This window comes from Aethalodelphis obliquidens, unplaced genomic scaffold (assembly GCF_003676395.1).
Source record: "Aethalodelphis obliquidens isolate GAN/ISIS:26980383/991018 unplaced genomic scaffold, ASM367639v1 scaffold71, whole genome shotgun sequence".
Lineage (NCBI taxonomy): Eukaryota > Metazoa > Chordata > Mammalia > Artiodactyla > Delphinidae > Aethalodelphis > Aethalodelphis obliquidens.
In genome coordinates, this window is record NW_020838015.1 from 8,357,336 (window position 1) to 8,378,512 (window position 21,177).

The window sequence follows — 21,177 nt, forward strand, 5'->3', positions numbered from 1 at the left end:
GGTGAGAAAACATCAGACAAACCCAGATTGTAGGGACATTCTATAAAATATATGACCAGTACTCTTCAGAAGTGTCGAGGTCTGGAAAGACTGAGAAACTATCACAAATTGGAGGATACTAAGGAGACATGACAGCTGCTGCAGTGTGGGATCCTGGATTGAATCCTGGAACAGAAGGACATTAGGGGAAAAATTAGTAAAATTTGAATAAGTTTTGTAGATTAATTATAGTATTATAGTAATGTTAATTTCCTGGTTTAGGTAATTGTACTCTGGTTATGTGAGATGTTAACATTAGAGGGAACTATGTGAAGGGTATGTGGGAGCTCTGTACTATTTTTGTAACTTCTCTGTAAGACTAAAATTATGTCTAAGTAAATTTTAAAATTAGGTGATAGCTAAATAAACGATTATAAGTTATTTATTTATTTTAAAATTAATTTTTATTGGAGTATGGTTGCTTTACAATGTTGTATTAGCCTCCACTGCACCACAAAATGAATCAGCCATACACATACAGTTATCCCTTCCCTTTTGGACTTACCTCCCATTTAGGTTACCACAGGGCACTAGGTGAGTTCCCTGTGTTCCCTGTGTTATACAGCATTTTCCCATCAGTTGTCCATTTTATATATACATAGTATCAATAATGTATATGTGTCAATCCCAGTCTCCCAATAAGATCATCTATACCATTTTTCTAGATTCCACATATGTACGTTATTATACGATATTTGCTTTTCTCTTTCTGACTTACTTCACTCTGTATGACACTCTCTAGGTCCATCCACATCTCTACAAATGACCCACTTTCGTTCCTTTTTATGGCTGAGTAGTATTCCATTGTATGTATGTACCACATCTTTATCCATTCCTCTGGATTATAAGTTATCATAGGATACTTGTTGCTTAATTTGAGAGAGTTAAGGATTGTTTGTTTTACGCAGACTCTTTAAGAGTAACCTGTATTGTTGATTTAAATTCAAGGAGCCCAGAAAAATAACTCAGGAAGTACCCCTTTACTCTTTATTAAATCCAGAACAAGCTGGCTTCCCTGTCAATACTTCAGACTCTTTACAAATAGAAGTTGATCTGGCCATTTACGAAGTAAAGAGATGTCTCTCTTGTTGAAGTGCAGAGTGGGTGGGGATGGTCTTTTTAAAAGGAGAACATTAAATGGTGTTAGTTCCATAGTGATGATCTTCTCAAGGTGTATGCAATGTCTTCCCAGGTATTCCGGAAGGACCTTATCAGTGCGATGAAACTTCCAGACTCTCACCATATTAATCCTGACAGTTATTACCTCTTTGCGGATACATGGAAGGAAGAATGGGAAAAGGGAGTCCAGGTACCAGCCAGTCCAGACGCTGTTCCACAGCCTTCCCTCAGGTATTTTTATGCTTGTATCTTTGATTTACGGGATGAATGCTCTTATGGTTATCTGTGTGCTGCTTGAGGAGAGACTTTGAGTGGCTAATTAAACATTTATAATGCAAAGTCACATACCATGTTCAGCAATTCACTCAGACCAATGGCAGATTATACCAGCCTAGGATAGGTCAGTAGTTGAAGTCAAGGTCGTTTATTTAGGGATAATATATGTACCTATTCACAGGATAAAACTGTTTGAAGTCCAGTCTGAAATTATAAGGTTTTGGAGACCAAGATTTCCCAGTCTGACACAATAATCAGTAGCATTTATTAATTAGCCTTTGAAGAGAAGCAGAACATTAATTACATAACCCCATAATAACCCTATTAAGTTGCATGACAAGTTGCTTCATTTTAATAGGGGCTTCATAGTGATAGCATCTGTAAACAGAGCACCAAAACATACAGAGTTTGTAAAATGCATAAACCCAAATGAAAGGGGGTAACTGGAATAATTAGGTTGACCATAAGCACACAGCCTTCATTTGCAAAGACCTGAGAAGAAAGTTTAAGTAGGAGAGGACTTTTCTGACAGAGGAAGTAGTAAGTTTAGCTCCTCAAGAGTAATGACTGGTTTTGGAAGCCACTTTTTCTTACTGGTCTTTGTGTTCCCAGTGCTTTGCACAAAGGCCAGCATGAAATAAAATGCTTGGTATAAGTTTGAGCGAGTGAGGGAAGGAAGGAAAGGGAAGGAATAGAATCAGATAAAGGGGCTGGTAGGACCTGCTGGTTACTATGAGAAATGGTACATCTCATTGTATAGCTATCTATTTCTAGTACATATTAGGTTCTTAAAGGTCAGAGACCACATTCTTGAATTCTCAGCCCCTAGCAGCAGGTTCTTAGGTCTTAGTCATATTCCAGAAATGCTTGTCAAATCACTTCTAAAAACCCAAGCCCAGGCTGTCCCACCCACAGAGAGACTGTCTATGTTCTGTTAAGGAAAACTTCACAGTCTTGCCCAGTACACTTATGGACCCTTACTAGTTCATCATCATTGCCACCATCCTCCTAGAAATCACAACAGCATCATGAATGAACATAGGAGTCAGGCATTTTCATGTCCTTATTGTCAGTATTTTTATATACTGTTGCAGTAACTGGGGAGCCTAGACTTCCACCTTAAACCAGCATTAATGATGCATCCCTCTCCCTCCCATCTATCATACTATCAGAGGAGACTTTCACCACTCCTTAGAGGTAATGAGGACACCTGCTCCCCCCACCCCATGGTATCAGTGGAGGCCACATAGGGAGTAAGGTGCTCTTATCAATCCCAGCAAAGGAGGTATCAGTGGAGGCCTAATGGGAAGCCAGAACTCTCAGCTTCACCCAGTAGTAACAAAGAGTCCCTGCCCCGGATGTCAACACAGGCCAAATGGTGAACCAGGACATATACAATCACCTGGCAGTGATGAGATGATATCCACCCCCAACCTGATCTCCATCCAGAGCAGTGTCAGAGGAAGCCAGTCAAAACAAAAGTTTTAAAGAAGATCCAGAGTCTCATAGCATAATCCCCAAAATGTCCAATCTCCAGTGAAAAAAATCACTCATATCAAAAACTAGGAAGATCTCAACTTGAAGATAATCAGTAGATGCCAGTACCAAGGTGACAGATATTAGAATTATCTAACAAAGACTTAAAAGCAGCCATCATAAAAATGGTTCAGTGAGCAATTATGAGTACACTTAAAGCAAATGAAACAATAGTATCCCCCCTTTCATACCTGATATTGGCAATTTTTATCTCCTTTTTTACTTGCTATAGGTTGGTCATTTTTACTGACCATTTCACAAGGCCATCTTTTTGTTTCATTATCTTTTCTGTTTTTAATTTATTTCTGCTCTTCTCTCTATTACTTCAATTATTTTAGTTGCTTTGGATTTATTTTGCTCTTCTTCTTATAGTTTCTTGAATTGGGAGCTTAGCTTATTGATTTGAGACATTTCTTCTTTCCAATATGAGCATTTAGTGTTAAAAATTTTCCTCTCATCACTGCTTTAGCTATGTCCCACACATTTTGGTGTGTTGTATTTTCATTTCATTCACTTTAGTGTATTTTTTCCTTTGAGACTTCTTTCACCTTCTTTTTTTCCCTTGGGACTTCTTTTATTTAAAAGTGTGGTTTTTACTTTACTTGGATATTTTCTTATCTCTCTATTATACTTTATTTGGATATTTTCTTACCTATTACTGATTTCTAGTTTTGATTCCATTGTATTAGAGAACACTCTGTATAATTCCAATTTGTTTCAATTTGTTGAGGTTTATTTTATGACCCAAGATACAGTCTATCATGGTACATGTTCTGTGGGTGCTTGAAAACAATGCCTGTGCTGCTGCTGCTGAGTGGAACACTCTATAAATGTCAGTTCAGTCCTGTTAGTTGATGGTGTTGAGTTCTTCTATATCCTGGATGATTTTCTGTCTGTTCTATCACTTACTGACAGAGGTTGAAGTCTCCAGCTATAATCGGGGAATTGTGTTTTTCTCCTTTCAGTTCAATCAGTTTTTGTTTCAGATATTTTGCAGCCCTGTTGTTTGGTGCACATACATTTACTATTGCTATGTTTTATTGGTGGACTGATCGTTTCTTCATTATGTAATATTCCTCCCCGTCTCTGGTAATTTTCTTTGCTATGAAGGCTACTTAATCTGATATTAATGTTGTCACTCTTGCTTTCTTTTGAGTAACGTTTGCACTGTATATCTCTCTCCATTATTTTACTTTTGACCTACTTATATGCTTATATTTTAAGTGTGTTTTTGGTAGACAGCATATATTTGGATCATGTTTTTTAATCCATTCTGCCAACCTCTGACTTTTAATGGGTTTAGACCATTTACACTTAATGTAATTATTGATATGTTAGGGCTTAAGTCTGCCATTTTATTTTATTATGTGTGTATGTGTGTGTTCTCTGTTTTTTATTTCTCTCGTTTCTTTTTCCTGCCTTCCTGAGGGTTACCTGAACAAATTACCACAACTTACCCAGTGTGAAATAATCATTTGAAGAGCCCCATAACTATTAATGAAATTGAATTTGTAATTAAAAACTCTCCCTAAAAATACCTCCAGGCCCAGATGCTTTCACTGGAAAATTCTTCCAAACATTTAAAGAAATAAAAAGTGATGATACTGGAAGAGAAATTTGAATCAAACTAAATGTAGTTATAGAATAAATAGTTGACCATGGGAATGTGGATACACTGTTGCAGTTTGAGAGGAACTAGATATGCAGCTAGAGGAACTTAATGAAGGCAAACTTATGGACATAAAGAAAGTGATTGTGATGAAAAGAATGAAGATGCCCCAGAGAAAATGATGCCAGAAAAAAACTGCACATTAATGGAACTCTCAGAAATTTTTTCAACAGTCAAAGCACAAAGGACAAATGTTGGAAACTGATCCAAGTTCATAAAGCAGTATGACAACTTGCCAAGACATAGAAAAGGTGCTTGCTCTGTGTCATAAATTTTGTAATTAAAAGAAGGAGTCAAGCACTGTACTCTTGATAAGTTTTTACAAAGAGATAAAAGAGTTTAAATTCTCAGTGTTTCAAATTATAGTGTATTAAATACATATTGGTTTTACTATTTTTTATTTTCCTATATAGTTATAGCCAACAGTAAGAGAGTAAAATGCTTTGACAAAAATTTTAAAGGTCACTGAACAATCACAGTTTTCCCCATTGATTATTAAGGTTGCTTTTCACAGTTTCAGTTTGCACAGTCATTTTTACAGTACAGTACCACTGTGCAAAGCGAGGACTACCTGCTTTAGTGACAGCAGATCAGTGGTTTTTTGGAAGTGGCCAGTGGAGCAGGAGGATACAAGGAAACTTTTAGAGGTGATGGATATATTTATTATCTTGGTTGTAATTCTGGTTGCACAAATTTATATGTGTGTTGGAACTTGTTAATTTGTACATTTTAAATATATGCAGCTTAATATGTAATTTATACCTCAATAATGTTAATAAAAGTATCATCCATGTATGTAATTATAAATATATGTTTAAATATATAAACAATCATCACAAATAAAGGAGTGTATAGATGGTAATAAAATGTGGTAGTGGGCACATGAAGGCACAACAGTATGTGATTAGAAGAGAAAAGGAAGAAAGACAACAAATGTGACTATAAGGTACCCAAGAGCAGAACCCTTACCGTCAAATAGTAGGTTTTCAATATACGTTTACTATTGTAAGGAGAATAGGATGAAGGAAGGAAAGAGGAAAGCAGGTGGGTATTAGGAAAGAAAATTAGCAAACAACCAAAAGATATTATAGTTGACCCTTGAACCACATGAGTTTGAACTGTGCGGGTCCACTTATACGTGGTTTTTTTTCAGTAGTAAATACTACAGTACTACACAGTCTGTGGGTGGTTGAATCCACAGATCCAGAACCACAGATGTGGAGGGCCAACTGTAAATTATGTGTGAATTTTTGACTGCATGAAGTGTCAGTGCCCATTACCCCTGTCTTGTTCAAAGATCAACTGTACATTCCTACCAGCATTGTATGAGGATTCCATTTTCTCCACTTCCTAGCCAACACTTGTTATTGTCTGTATTTTTTATTGTGGCCATCCTAGTAGGTATGAAGTATATCTCATTGTGGTTTTGATTTGCATTTGCTTGATGGCTAATGATGTTGAGCATCTTTTCTTCATGTGCTTATTAGTCAGTTGTATATTCTTTTTGGAAGAGAGCTTTTCTGCTTTATTACAAAGAGAAGAAGCCTTTATGTGGTCAGAAAAATACAAGGTTGATCTTTTTTCCCTTTCTGTGAAACACTACTGTTCAAACTGCAAAGTGAATCATCTCAGTTCACCTCTTTATGTTCTATCACATTCACTTTGGAATGGCTGCCTTTGGCTGCTGAAAATCTAACCCTTTAGTGAAAAGGGTGACAAAGTCCCCTGACCAGCAGTTCTAGAATATCCCATTTTTACTTGGTGCTTTGATGCATACCTCCTATATATATTTCTTCTTTGGAGAAATTATTCACATCTTTTGCCCATTAGAAAAATTTGGCTATTTGTCTTTTTATTGTTGAATTGTAAAAGTTCTTTACGTAGTCTAGGGTTTTTAAAAAATATTTATTTGGCTGCACCGGATCTTAGTTGAGGCACACGGGATTTTCGTTGCCCCATTCAGGATCTTTAGCTGTGGCATGTGGGATCATTTAGTTGCAGTGTGCAGGCTCTTAGTGGCAGCATGTGGGATCTAGTTCCCTGACCAGGGATCAAACCCAGGCCCCCTGCATTGGGAGTGTGGAGTCTTAACCACTGGACCACCAGGGAGGTCCCTAGATACAGGTTTTTTTATCAGATATATGATTTGCAAATCATTTCTCCCTTTCTGTGGGTTGTTTTTTCACTTCATTGATGGTGTCCTTTGAGACACAAAAGTTTTTAATTTTGATGAAGTTCAGTTTATCTATTTTTTTTCTTTTGGTTGCTTGTCCTTTTGGTGTCATATCTAAGAAATCATTGCCTAAACCAAGATCATGTAGTTTTATACCTATGTTTTCTCCTAAGAATTCTGTAGTTTTATAAAACTCTTACATCTGGGTCTTTGATCCATTTAAGTTAATTTTTGTGTACAGCATGAGATGTTAGGGGTCTAACTTCATTCTTTTGCTTGTGGATATCCATGTATCCCAGCTCCATCTGTTGAGCAGCTTCCGTTTTGAAAGCAATGGACACTATATCCCAACCTTACCCACCTTGGTTCCACCAGGCTGCTATGAAAGAAAACACAGTTCTTGAATCACCAAGAAATCCCAGTTCCATCTTTTTAAGTCCCTTTTCACAAATATACCAAGGTGACTTTTCAAAAGTTTTTCCTACTTTGAACTGAGATGCTAATTTCTCTACTTTATGCTTCACTCTGTCCAAATACGTTACTTTTTCCCACTATATGGGAAAATACCATATATGTTCCTTTTTTATTGGTTAATTTTACAACTTTTTATGTTAGTGTTTCTTTTATATGTCTTTGTTGGGTTTTTTTCATAGGTTACAAATTTTGTAGAAGTTAAGGAGGTGCCTGGTAAAAGTTTGGTTATTTACACTATTGAGAGTATACTTAAATAGTTTTTGAAATTAAAAGATGTAGCTTTATTCTCAAAAGCCACAAATAAAAGTATTTTCTTCTGACATAACTGCCAAATCTAAACAAATGTAAATGTTTCATAACAAACCCTTGCAATGATTGCTTTTAGATTTAAAATAACGATAGTGTATTACCTTCATATAAAAATAAATGTTCACTAATAATTATTCAATTGTAAAAATTCTTCCTGCCTTCCAAATTTAAAAAATTGTCAGTGTGCATTAAAAGCATGATGACATTCCTTGATTTTGTGATAAATTTTTTTAAATTTATTTTATTTTGGGCTGCATTGGGTCTTTGTTGCTGCACACGGGTTTTCTCTAGTTGAGGCAATCAGGGGCTACTCTTCATTGCGGTGCACGGGCTTCTCATTGTGGTGGCTTCTCTTGTTGCGGAGCATGGGCTCTAGGCGTATGGACTTCAGTAGTTGTGGCGCATGAGCGTAGTAGTTGCTCGTGGGCTCTAGAGTGCAGACTCAGTAGTTGTGGCACACGGGCTTAGTTGCTCCATGGCATGTGGGATATTCCTGGACCAGGGCTCAAACCCATGTCCCCTGCATTGGCAGGTGGCTTCTTAACCACTGTGCCACCAGGGAAACCTGTGCTAAATATTTTTAATAAAGAGTGTTATAGCAGTTCACAATAGCATATGAAAAGTATCAGAATGTAAAAACAAAAATCTTTTAATATATTATTTTGGGTTGACTCCTCCATGTTAGTTTTAGTAAAATTAAAACCTCATTGGTTAGTTATTTTCTACTGATGGATAGCTCTGGAGAAAATATTCTAAAATATAAATCTGTTAGAGAAATTTAAGAATGAATCTAATGCAACAAAATAGTTACTTAAGTGGAAACATACATGAAAATATTGGGAAATAATTTTTTACCGTTATGTATGTATTAGTCAGGATAGGCCAACTGCTATAACAAACATCTCCGAAAGTCTCAGCATCTTAACACAATGAAGGTTTTATTTTTTGCACATGTCTCCATCCAGTGTGGGTTTGGGATGTGAGTCATCTCTGCCTGACATAGGCATTCAGGGACTCAGGCTCTTTTTATGAGTGACTCCTCTGTCTGCCAGGTCTTTTCCCACTCCCTTTTCCACCCCCAAACTTCTAAATCCAGTCTGCAGGAAAAGAAAAGGCAGTATGGAGGGTTATGCAGGTAGATTTGGAGGGGGGCTAGACTTTGAAGTAGATTATCCACACATACGCCATTAGCCAGAACTCATTCACATGGCCCACCTAACTGCAAAGGATACTGGGGAATGCAGTCTTGCTATGTGCCTAGATGGAAAAAGAAACAGGGTTTGGTGAACACATTAGCATTTCTGTGTTACTCCTTGGTGGTGGTATTACGAACTCAAAGCTACATGAGCACAAGAACCTTACTGATTTCTTTTTTAACATTTTTATTGGAGTATAATTGCTTTAACACTGGTGTGTTAGTCTCTGCTGTATAAAAAAGTGAATCAGCTATACATATACATATATCCCCATATCCCCCTCCCTCTTGTGTCTCCCTCCCACCCTCCCTATCCCACCCCTCTAGGTGGTCACAAAGCACCGAGCTGATTTCCCTGTGCGATGCAGCTGCTTCCCACTAGCTATCTGTTTTACATTTAGTAGTGTATATATGTCAATGCCACTCTCTTACTTCATCCCAGCTTACCCTTCTCCCTTCCCATGTGCTCAAGTCCATTCTCTACATCTGCGTCTTTATTCCTGTCCTGCCCCTACATTCTTCAGAACCATATTTCTTTTCTTAGATTCCATATATGTGTTAGTATATGGTATTTGTTTTTCTCTTTCTGACTTACTTCACTCTGTATGACAGACTCTAGGTCCATCCACCTCACTACAAATAACTCAATTTCATTTCTTTTTATGGCTGAATAATAAGCCATTGTATATATGTGCCACATCTTCTTTATCCATTCATCTGTTGATGGACACTTAGGTTGCTTCCATGTATTGGCTATTGTAAATAGAGCTGCAGTGAACATTGTGGTACATGACTCTATGAATTATGTTTTTCTCAGGTTATATGCCCAGTAGTGGGATTGCTGGGTCATATGGCAGTTCTAGTTTTTAAGGAACCTCCATACAGTTCTCCATAATGGCTGTATCCATTTACATTCCCACCAGCAGTGCAAGAGGGTTCCCTTTTCTCCACACCCTCTCCAGCATTTATTGTTTGTAGATGTTTTGATGATGGCCATTCTGACCGGTGTGAGGTGACACCTCACTGGAGTTTTTATTTCATTTCTCTAATGATTAGTGATGTTGAGCATCCTTTCATGTGTTTGTTGGCAATCTGTCTATCTTCTTTGGAGAAATGTCTATTTAGGTGTTCTGCCCATTTTTGGATTGGGTTGTTTGTTTTTTTGATATTGAGCTGCATGAGCTGCTTGTATATTTTGGAGATTAATCCTTTGTCAGTTGCTTCATTTGCATATTTTCTCCCATTCTGAGGGTTGTCTTCTCATCTTGTTTATGGTTTCCTTTGCTGTGCAAAAGCTTTAAAGTTTCATTAGGTCCCACTTTATTTTTGTTTTTATTTCCATTTCTCTAGGAGGTGGGTCAAAAAGGATCTTGCTGTGATTTATGTCATAGAGTGTTCTGCCTGTGTTTTCCTCTTAAGAGTTTTATAGTGTCTGGCCTTACATTTAGGTCTTTAATCCATTTTGAGTTTTTTTTTGTGTATGGTATTAGGGAGTGTTTGAATTTCGTTCTTTTACCTGTAGCTGTCCCGTTTTCCCAGCACCACTTATTAAAGAGGCTGTCTTTTCTCCATTGTATATTCTTGCCTCCTTTATCAAAGATAAGGTGACCATATGTGCGTGGGTTTATCTCTGGGCTTTCTATCCTGTTCCATTGATCTATATTTCTGTTTTTGTGCCAGTACCATACTGTCTTGATTACTGTAGCTTTGTAGTATAGTCTGAAGTCTGGGAGCCTCATTCCTCTAGCTCTGTTTTTCTTTCTCAGGATTGCTTTGGCTGTTCGGGGTCTTTTGTGTTTCCATACAAAATTGTGAAATTTTTTGTTCTAGTTCTGTGAAAAATGCCAGTGGTAGTTTGATAGGGATTGCATTGAATCTGTAGATTGCTTTGGGTGGTATAGTCATTTTCACAGTGTTGATTCTTCCAGTCTAAGAACATGGCATATCTCTCCATCTGTTTGTGTCATCTTTAATTTCTTTCATCCGTGTCTTATAGTTTTCTGCATACGGGTCTTTTGTCTCCTTAGGTAGGTTTATTCTTTTTGTTGCAGTGGTAAATGGGAGTGTTTCCTTAATTTCTTTCTCAGATTTTTCATCATTAGTGTATAGGAATGTGAGAGATTTCTGTGCATTAATTTTGTATCCTGCAACTTTATCACATTCATTGATTAGCTCTAGTAGTTTTCTGGTAGAGTCTTTAGGATTCTCTATGTATAGTATCATGTCATCTGCAAACAGTAACAGCTTTACTCTTCTTTTCTGATTTGGGTTCCTTTTATTTCTTTTTCTTCTCTGATTGCTGTGGCTAAAACTTCCAAAACTATGTTGAATAATAGTGGTGAGAGTGGGCAACCTTGTCTTGTTCCTGATCTTAGTGGAAATAGTTTCAGTTTTTCACCATCGAGGATGATGTTGGCTGTGGATTTATCATATACTGCCTTTATTATGTTGACGAAAGCTCCCTCTATGCCTACTTTCTGGAGGGTTTTTATCATAAATGGGTGTTGAATTTTGTCAAAAGCTTTTTCTGCATCTGTTGAGGTGATCATGTGGTTTTTACCCTTTGATTTGTTAATATGGTGTATCACATTGATTGATTTGCGTATATTGAAGAATCCTTGCATTCCTGGTATAAACCCCACTTGACCATGATATATGATCCTTTTAATGTGCTGTTGGATTCTGTTTTCTAGTATTTTGTTGAGGATTTTTGCATCTCTGTTCATCAGTGATATTGGCCTGTAGTTTTCTTTCTTTGTGACGTCTTTGTCTGGTTTTAGTATCAGGGTGATGGTGGCCTCGTAGAATGAGTTTGGGAGTGTTCCTCCCTCTGCTATATTTTGGAAGAATTTGAGAAGGATAGGTGTTCGCTCTTCTCTAAATGTTTGATAGAATTCGCCTGTGAATCCATCTGGTCCTGGGCTTTTGTTTGTTGGAAGATTTTTAATCACAGTCTCAATTTCAGTACTTGTGATTGGTCTGTTTATATTTTCTCTTTCTTCCTGGTTCAGTCTCAGAGGAACCTTACTGATTATTGATTTATTAATTTATTTTGGTTGCGCCTGGTCTTAGTTCTGGCAGGTGGGCTCCTTGGTTGCGGCATGTTGGCTCCTTAGTTGTGACAGGTGGGCTCCTTAGTTGCGGCTTGCAGGCTCCTTTAGTTGCAGCTCAGTGGCTCCTTAGTTGTGGCATGTGAACTCTTACTTGTGGCATGCATGTGGGATCTAGTTTCCTGACCATGAATTGAGCCCAGGCCCCTTGCATTGGGAGCTCAGAGTCTTAACTGCTGTGCCACCAGGTAAGTCCCAGAACCTTACTGCTTTTATTCACCACTGTAACCCTGTAGTTGATGCTATGATCTGTACTACCCAGATTCCCATTTAGTCTTAGGAGCTATCCACGTGGTCAGGATACTCTGACTTCTTACCTGGCAGCTCTGGGCTCCAAGAGTGAGTTTTCTAAGCGATGAGAAGTGGAAGGTGCCACTCCAGCAGTGGCCATTTCATCATCTCTGCCTCCTATGACTCTTCCTCAGACACTGCTTGACCAGGTGGCTTGAGCAAGACCCCAGTCTGGTTATTGAGTCCAGAGAAACTGTGATTAAACACTGCTTCTCATTCCCTTTCCTCAGCCCTCAGTATTAACCTTGTAAGAATATAAATATATATTTTTCTTTTTACAAATAAGCCAATGGAGATAGTTTAGTGTTACTAACATAGTATTTATAGGCTTAAAACAAATGTACTCGTGGTGATTAAATGTAATTACTGTTATAGACTTTACCAAACCATAGTGGTTCTCAGGCAACACAAAGTAGAGAAGGAATTCCGTGTTTTTTAAAAATTATCAAAAAGGAAACTGAGAGTCAGCCTAGACACTTGTGTCCTCAACTCCTGCTTTTCCTTCCCACCCTACCTCTCATTTTTAGTCTACTTAATAGATGACATTTTTTTAAATAAATGACATTAAAAAAAATTTTTTTTAATTCTACATTCATCAGGAGGAGACAACACTAACTTTACTGCTTACACAAAACTGTCAGATCCAGAATATGAAAATGTTGGTATAAGCCAAATAAATTATTTACATACTGTTTTTTAAGCATAATTAGCTTCTGTGCCTCATTTTTTGCAATTTATGAAAATCTAGATGTTTAGCTAACTTCTTTTGGGAGCAAAGGAGGGAATAAGGGTGCCATTCTTTTTGGAAGCTATATAATTTTAAAATAATATGCAAAGTCCAATATTATGGCAAAAAAGACTGTTACTAGCTCATTTTTACTGTTGTGCTTGAACCTGGATAGAATTTTTTTTCTAAGAAATCAATGTAAATGAAGTTTGATTATCAGATTTACAAGAAATTTAAAACTACCAAAGCTTTGAAAATACTCACAAGCATTAGATTGTATATCAAACATAAAGAGAAAGTAGAGAATAGAAAAGTCTTACTAAAAATCTAGAAGCACTAGTCAAGACAACAAAAACCTCATACTCTTCAAAGCCCAAATCCCCTGAATTTTTTATGTGTAAGCATTGAACTTCAGTCTGTTTTCCCTAGGGGATTACTTGACTCTGTAGTTGAGATCAAAGGAATATTGACACTCATTTTAGGTAACAACATTTTGTTACCAAATTTAGCTGAATTCAAAGCAGTCTTGAAAATGTGCAGTTTCTTCTACAGTAAATATAAATGAATTTATGTGTGATAATCCCGCAATTATAATAATTATAATTTTGGTTAAAAAAAAAAAAAGAAGTGGAAGGTGCCAGTCTTAAGGCCTGCGCTCAGAAAATGTCACAGTATTACTTCCACCATATTTTATTAGAGCAGTTGCAGAGAGCTCCCAGACTGAAGGGGAGGGAAATAGACCCTACCTCTCAACAGAAGGACTATCAAAGGATTTATGACTATCTTCAATCCATCACAATAGTAATATTTGTAATGTTTGTATTTGAGTTACTTGTCTTATTGACTACAGACAGATTAATCATTCAGCTAGAGAAACTTAAATACTAGTAAAACTAAGCACTTGCTTTTTATTTATTACCTAATTCACAAGATTGTCAAAATGCTTCAGAATTTTATTTCCTAATGAACTTACAGAAGTAATTTTGGATGTATATAAATTAATTGACCTGATTCTTGGGTGCTAAAACTGAAAAGGGGTGAAGAAAGATACAACAGAGTAGGTGGAGCAAATCCTTTTAGGGTTTTTGTTCCAGCTTTCAGGTTAGGTTTTCCTCTCTGTTCCATTATCCTTTCTGCTATTCTCTTGTCCCTTAGTTTAGGGTAGTGTAGTGCATATACGTGGTGATTGAGGGGAGGGGTACAGAGAATTCTGAAATGGAGCCAACTTGCACTGTAAGTTACAGCTTTTTAAGTAAGCCTTTTCATTACCACAAGGAATTTTTTGAAGTAAGTTCAACAAATAAAGATGATGTTAACCCCATTTCATGTTTTTTAGGTAGACCGTGGATGATTTTGATGCTCATCAATGATAAACAAGTTTCAGATAGTTTTTGTTTTGTTTCATTTTGTGTTCATTTGTATATTTAAATCAGTTTCTTTCACAGTAAGGTTCCAATGGAAGGAAAGCAACGCTTCATGTTTGGTTAAAAGGAAGCATGCATTATAAGTTATATTACACATAAGTGGTTAATGTTATATTTATCATGTATGTGTATATGATTTTTAAATTGTAGATGAATTATTGACTTACTGTAAAAACAAAAATAATCAGAATACAAATATTAACTGTATAATATATATGCTTATACAACATGTACATATGTATGTACAAATAAATGGGAACATTCTGTAACTTGCTTTTCTCACTTAACAATATATTATCATGTACTTCTGAGTCATTAGTGATACTGGAAGAGAGGATGATTAGGTATCCAGAGAGGCCTAGTTCTCCTTGGAATATAAATGTTGGACTAACTGGGTTATGGAGAGCAGTACTGTCTTCACTAAACTCCCGACTCAAATATTTAACCACCAATGCAATGTTTCCACTTGGATGTCCAATAGACATCTCAGACTTAAAGTGTCCCAAACTGAACTAGTGATGTTCTTCCCAAACTAGTTCCACCTGTAATTTTCTACGTTTAACTAATAGCAGATTCATTCTTCCTGTTCAGTCTTTCAGGCCAAAATTCCTAGAGTCATCTTTGATTCTTCATTGCCTCATACCCCATATTCAGTATCAAAGGAGATCCCCTTGGTTCTACTTTTCAAAATATATCAGATTTCATATAGTAAGTCAAAGGAAGAATGGCCCCTAATGATAAATGGGAGCACAAGCCTGCCTCCCACTGCTATATTTTATCATCATGCTTCTCTCACCTCCCCCACTCTCCTTGCCCCACTCTTCACACACCTCCTTTCCCATTCCATTTTAGGCAGCAGCAGTCTACCATTTTGCTTTCAATTATGAGAATCAATAAAGAGCACTTTTATACACACATTTATCTTATTTAAAGTTTAAAGCAGTCTTTTGGTAGCTTTTCCAGTTACTATTGCTGTATAAATTGTTTTTCCAGTTACTGTTGCCCCCAAACTTAGCACCAAGCAACGATGTTTTTATACTTATAGGTTCTGTGGGTCAGGAATTCAGACAGGGCACAGTGGGGATGGCTAGTCTCTGTTCTACTATGTCTAGGGCCTCATCTGGGAAGACTTGGAAGTTTGGGGGTGACTCAGCGGCTGGGGGCTGGAATCATCTAAAGGCTTTCACTAACGTGTCTGCCACCTGGGCTGGGATGACATAAAGATTGCACATGGCCTCTCCATTTGGTTTGGCTTCCTCATAGCATGACAACCTCAGCATAGGCAGACTCTCTACAGGCCTCAGACACAGGGGTCCACATGCACATGTTCCAGCAAAAAGATGAAGCTGTTTTCCCTTTTATGACTCAGCCTTGCAATTCTCATAGCGTCACTTCTGCTGTATCCTATTGGTGGAAACAGTCACATGCCCTTCCTGATTCAAAAGGAGGAGAAATAGACTTCACCACTTGATGGGGCAGTGGGAGAGTCACATTGTAGAAGAGCGTGTGGAATTTTTAAAATACCATCGGTCACAGAGGTTGTAATTGTCTTTTGTTTCATAAATGAGGCATGGAGTCTTGTAGAGAAGCAGAGTGGCAAGATTAACAAGGGGCATCTTGGGAAACTACTCCTAGAGATTTTATTATAAGGGCTTCCTGTTTAGTTAGCTTTTAAGGCACTTATTTCAAGCCTTTAAAAAAAATCCATGATGTTGTGGTATTTGTGCAATTTCTGTGCTATTCACAGATGATTCTGATCCACTCATTAGGAAATGAAGCATAGTCTCTACCTGTTAAATATTTAGATCAACTGAAGACACACTGAGGACTCACTGTGCATAAGACACTGGAAGAGGCTGTAGGTCGGCTTAGAGTGGTTGCAGCTTCTTTTTTTTGCCTCCTCAGTGTCAACAGGAGTGTTCACATGGGCTAGAGGTAGCTGACCTACCCTGAGGAGCAGGTGGATAGGCTTTCTTTCTATGAGGCTAAGCAGGTGTGGTTGTGGGTCCTTTCACCAAAATCAGTCATCCAGAAAGTTACTACAGCATTCGTTTACACTCAAGCATCCAAATTGAAAACTGCACTTACTACATTACTCTAACAAAATTGCTCATATCTCTAGGCTTGTGAGCTTTTGCTGATTTGTTCAGTGGTCTGGTGACAATTCAAAGAGTGTCCCTCTACCAAGTGTATAGTGGCCAGAGAAGAAAATCACTGAGGGATGATCCTGGGATTTCGTCCAGCTATAGCAATGTTATGTGTACTTGAAGATGTTAAAGCTGCATTTTACAAAACCCCAAAGTAATATTTTTTCATTTATTCTCATAGACCTTCCCTCTATCGTTATAAGAATTTCTCCTTGTGAGTGTGTATTAACCACCTTTTACCCATGCATTTCCTTGCCTTTGGTATTACTGTTTCGGCCTATAATTTTTTTTATTGTCATAGGCTCAGTCCTTAGATTCAGACCTTTAGTTCAAGATACATATGAAAGATGAGTGAGATAACATCATCATTGTTATAAATTTTGCATTGAAATATAATATACACACAGAAAGATAACTAATGTATAACTCAGTTTTCATGAATTAAATACACTTGCTTAACTGGCACCCAGATCAAGAAAGAGAACATTACCAGCACCCCAGAAGCCCTCCTTCTGCTCCTCCCCACTGACTGACTTCACCATAGGTGACAGTTTTGCCAGTTTTTAACCTTCATACTGAGACTGGATTGTTTTGTTCATCATTATGGTTGTGAGATTCATCCGTACTATTGCATGGAGCATTTCATTAAGTTTCACTTCTGTGTCATATTCCATTGTGTGATATACCACATTTTATTTATCCATTCTGCTTTTGATAGATATTTGGGTTGCTTTCAGTTCTCAGCTATTATGAAAAATGCTAATATGGACATTTTTATACATCTTTTAGGATACATATGTGTACTTTTTTGTTAAGTATATTCCTAGGAGTGGCTTTGCTAGGTCATAAGGTATGCACATGTTCAGCCATAATATCTGCTGCCAAATAGTTTGCCAAAATGATTGTACCAATTCACACTCCCGGCAGCAGTGGTCGATTTGCTCCATTTCTTTACAAGCACTTAGTATCTTCAATTTTTGATCAGTCTTTTCAAGTTTAGCCATTCTGGCAGGTAATGGTGATTATGATTTCAGTTTGCATTTCCATGTTAACTCATGAGGTCGAGAACCGCCATCTGGATAGCCTTATTTGTGAAGTGTCTATTCAGGTTTTTTGCCCAGTTTTTAATTGACTTCTCTGTTGTTTTCTAATTGATTTGTGAAAGTTTATTATACATTGTTGATAAACACGTTTTTCAGTCTTGGAGGTTATGGCTTTTGTGTCTTATTTAAAAAATCTTTGTCTATCCCAAGGTTATAAAGATATTCCCCTTTGTTTTCTTCCAGAAGCTTAATAAACATATTAGTTTAAATCAAGAACATTTATAGTCTGCCTTGTTCCATGTAGAATTTGAGGCAATTAAGATGAATAATTAAGCAAAATATTCTTCCTTTTAGAAAAAGATAAATCTTGAAAAAACTTAGATATTCTATAATTACCTCATAAGCCATGCACCAAAAAGTGCAGCATATTTAATCTCATAGTCTCTGGAGAATTCATATGCATGTCTTGTCCTTTTCGGTTGGGTTCATTTCAGTTGGAAGCAGGCCTCTGATAGCAGCTCCCAAATTTTTAGCTTCAATTAATATTTAGAGTTCCACTTTTTTCCTCAAATACTTTCTTGTTGTTGGCTTTTTAAAACTCCATATGGTAGAAAAATTAAAATATGCAAATGTGTGTAGTTATTAACTTTATTCCACATGCATTATTTGGAATCATAAGCTTTTGGAAGAATGCTTAGGAGGAAATATTCAATCTAAAATTACAGGGTGGACTATGCCTCTGTATATATTTATGTGTATTCTTATGAATACATGTATGTTTATGAATCCTTGTACATACATAGTAACTCTAGAAGCTCCAGAAGCCTTCCAGAGAAACAATTTTCATCATTTTATGATGACACATATATCTATTTCTTTCTTTTTTATTTTTTATTTATTTATTTATTTATTTATTTTTGGCTGCGTTGGGTCTTCACTGCTGTGCGTGGGCTTTCTCTAGTTGCAGAGAGCTAGAGCGACTCTTCATTGTGGTGCGCGGACTTCTCATTGTGGTGGCTTCTCTTTGTTGCGGACCACAGGTTCTAGGCACGCGGGCTTCAGTAGCTGTGGCATACGGAATCAGTAGTTGTGGCTCACAGGCTCTAGAGGCAGGCACAGTAGATGTGGCGCACGGGCTTAGTTGCTCCACGGCATGTGGGATCTTCCCAGACCAGGGCTCGAACCCATGTCCCCTGCATTGGCAGGTGGATTCTTAACCACTGTGCCACCAGGGAAGTCCCTTTCTCTTTTTTATTATAATTTTTTAACATCTTTATTGGAGTATAATTGCTTTACAATGGTGTGTTAGTTTCTGTTTTATAACAAAGTGAATCAGCTATACAAATACATATATCCCCATATCTCCTCCCTCTTGAATCTCCCTCCCACCCTCCCTATCCCACCCCTCTAGGGGGTCACAAAGCACTGAGCTGATCTCCCTGTGCTATACGGCTGCTTCCCATTAGCTATCTGTTTTACATTTGGTAGTATACGTAAGTCTATGCCACTCTCTCACTTCATCCCAGCTTACCCTTCCCCCTCCCCACGTCCTCACGTCCATTTTCTACGTCTGCATCTTTATTCCTGTCCTGCCCCTAGGTTCTTCAGAATCTTTTTTCTTTCTTTTTCTTTTTTTAGGTTCCATATGTATGTGTTAGCATATGGTGTTTGTTTTTCTCTTTATGACTTACTTCACTCTGTATGACAGACTCTAGGTCCATCCACCTCACTACGAATAACTCAATTTCGTTTCTTTTCATGGCTGAGTAATATTCCATTGTATATATGTGCCACATCTTCTTTATCCATTCATCTGTCGATGGACACTTAGGTTGCTTCCATGTATTGGCTATTGTAAATAGAGCTGCAATGAACATTGTGGTACATGACTCTTTATGAATTATGTTTTTCTCAGGTTATATGCCCAGTAGTGGGATTGCTGGGTCATATGGCAGTTCTAGTTTTTAAGGAACCTCCATACAGTTCTCCATAATGGCTGTATCCATTTACATTCCCACCAACAGTGCAAGAGGGTTCCCTTTTCTTCACACCCTCTCCAGCATTTATTGTTTGTAGATGTTTTGATGATGGCCATTCTGACCAGTGTGAGATGATATCTCATTGTAGTTTTGATTTGCATTTCTCTAATGATTAGTGATGTTGAGCATTCTTTCATGTGTTTGTTGGCAATCTGTATATCTTCTCTGGAGAAATGTCTAGTTAGGTCTTCTGCCCATTTTTGGATTGCCTTGTTTGTTTTTTTTGATATTGAGCTGCATGAGCTGCTTGTATATTTTGGAGATTAATCCTTTGTCAGTTGCTTCATTTGCAAATATTTTCTCCAATTCTGAGGGTTGTCTTTTTGTCCTGTTTATGGTTTCCTTTGCTGTGCAAATTTTTTGAAGTTTCATTAGGTCCCATTTGTTTATTTTTGCTTTTATTTCCATTTCTCTAGGAGGTGGGTCAAAAAGGATCTTGCTGTGATTTATGTCATAGAGTGTTCTGCCTATGTTTTCCTCTAAGAGTTTGATAGTGTCTGGCCTTACATTTAGGTCTCTAATCCATTTTGAGTTTATTTTTGTGTATGGTATTAGGGAGTATTCTAATTTCATTCTTTTACCTGTAGCTGTCCCGTTTTCCCAGCACCACTTATTGAAGAGGCTGTCTTTTCTCCACTGTATATTTTTGCCTCCTTTATCAAAGATAAGGTGACCATAGATGCGTGGGTGTATCTCTGGGCTTTCTATACTGTTGCATTGATCTATATGTCTGTTTTTGTGCCAGTACCATACTGTCTTGATTACTGTAGCTTTGTAGTATAGTCTGAAGTCTGGCAGCCTGATCCCTCCAGCTCTGTTTTTCTATCTCAAGATTGCTTTGGCTGTTTGGGGTCTTTTGTGTTTCCATACACAATTGTGAAATTTTTTGTTCTAGTTCTGTGAAAAATGCCAGTGGTAGTTTGATAGGGATTGCATTGAATCTGTAGACTGCTTTGGGTGGTATAGTCATTTTCACAATGTTGATTCTTCCAATCCAAGAACATGGTATATTTCTCCATCTATTTGTATCATCTTTAATTTCTTTCATCCATGTCTTATAGTTTTCTGCATACGGGTCTTTTGTCTCCTTAGGTAGGTTTATTCCTAGGTTTTTTATTCTTTTTGTTGCAGTGGTAAATGGGAGTGTTTCCTTAATTTCTTTTTTCAGATTTTTCAACATTAGTGTATAGGAATGTGAGAGATTTCTGTGCATTAATTTTGTATCCTGCAACTTTATCACATTCATTGATTAGCTCTAGTAGTTTTCTGGTAGAGTCTTTAGTGTTCTCTATGTTTAGCATCTTGTCATCTGCAAACAGTGACAGCTTTACTTCTTCTTTTCTGATTTGGATTCCTTTTATTTCTTTTTCTTCTCTGATGGCTGTGGCTAAAACTTGCAAAACTATGTTGAATGATAGTGGTGAGAGTGGGCAACCTTGTCTTGTTCCTGATCTTAGTGGAAATGGTTTCAGTTTTTCACCATTGAGGACGATGTTGGCTCTGGGTTTGTCATATATGGCCTTTATTATGTTGAGGAAAGTTCCCTCTATGCCTACTTTCTGCAGGGTTTTTATCATAAATCGGTGTTGAAATTTGTCGAAAGCTT

At 37.3% G+C, this 21,177-nt stretch overlaps 1 protein-coding gene across 6 annotated transcripts in view; it reads left to right on the plus strand.

The window, feature by feature from the left end:
• Positions 1–21,177, plus strand: part of JADE3 (jade family PHD finger 3) — a 151,343-nt gene that overhangs the window by 95,886 nt on the left and 34,280 nt on the right. For all 6 annotated transcript variants that reach the window (XM_027091369.1, XM_027091368.1, XM_027091370.1 and 3 more), the window contains one exon: positions 1,232–1,389. In XM_027091369.1, coding sequence (XP_026947170.1) covers positions 1,232–1,389 — 158 coding nt within the window. The remainder of the gene's footprint in view (positions 1–1,231; positions 1,390–21,177) is intronic.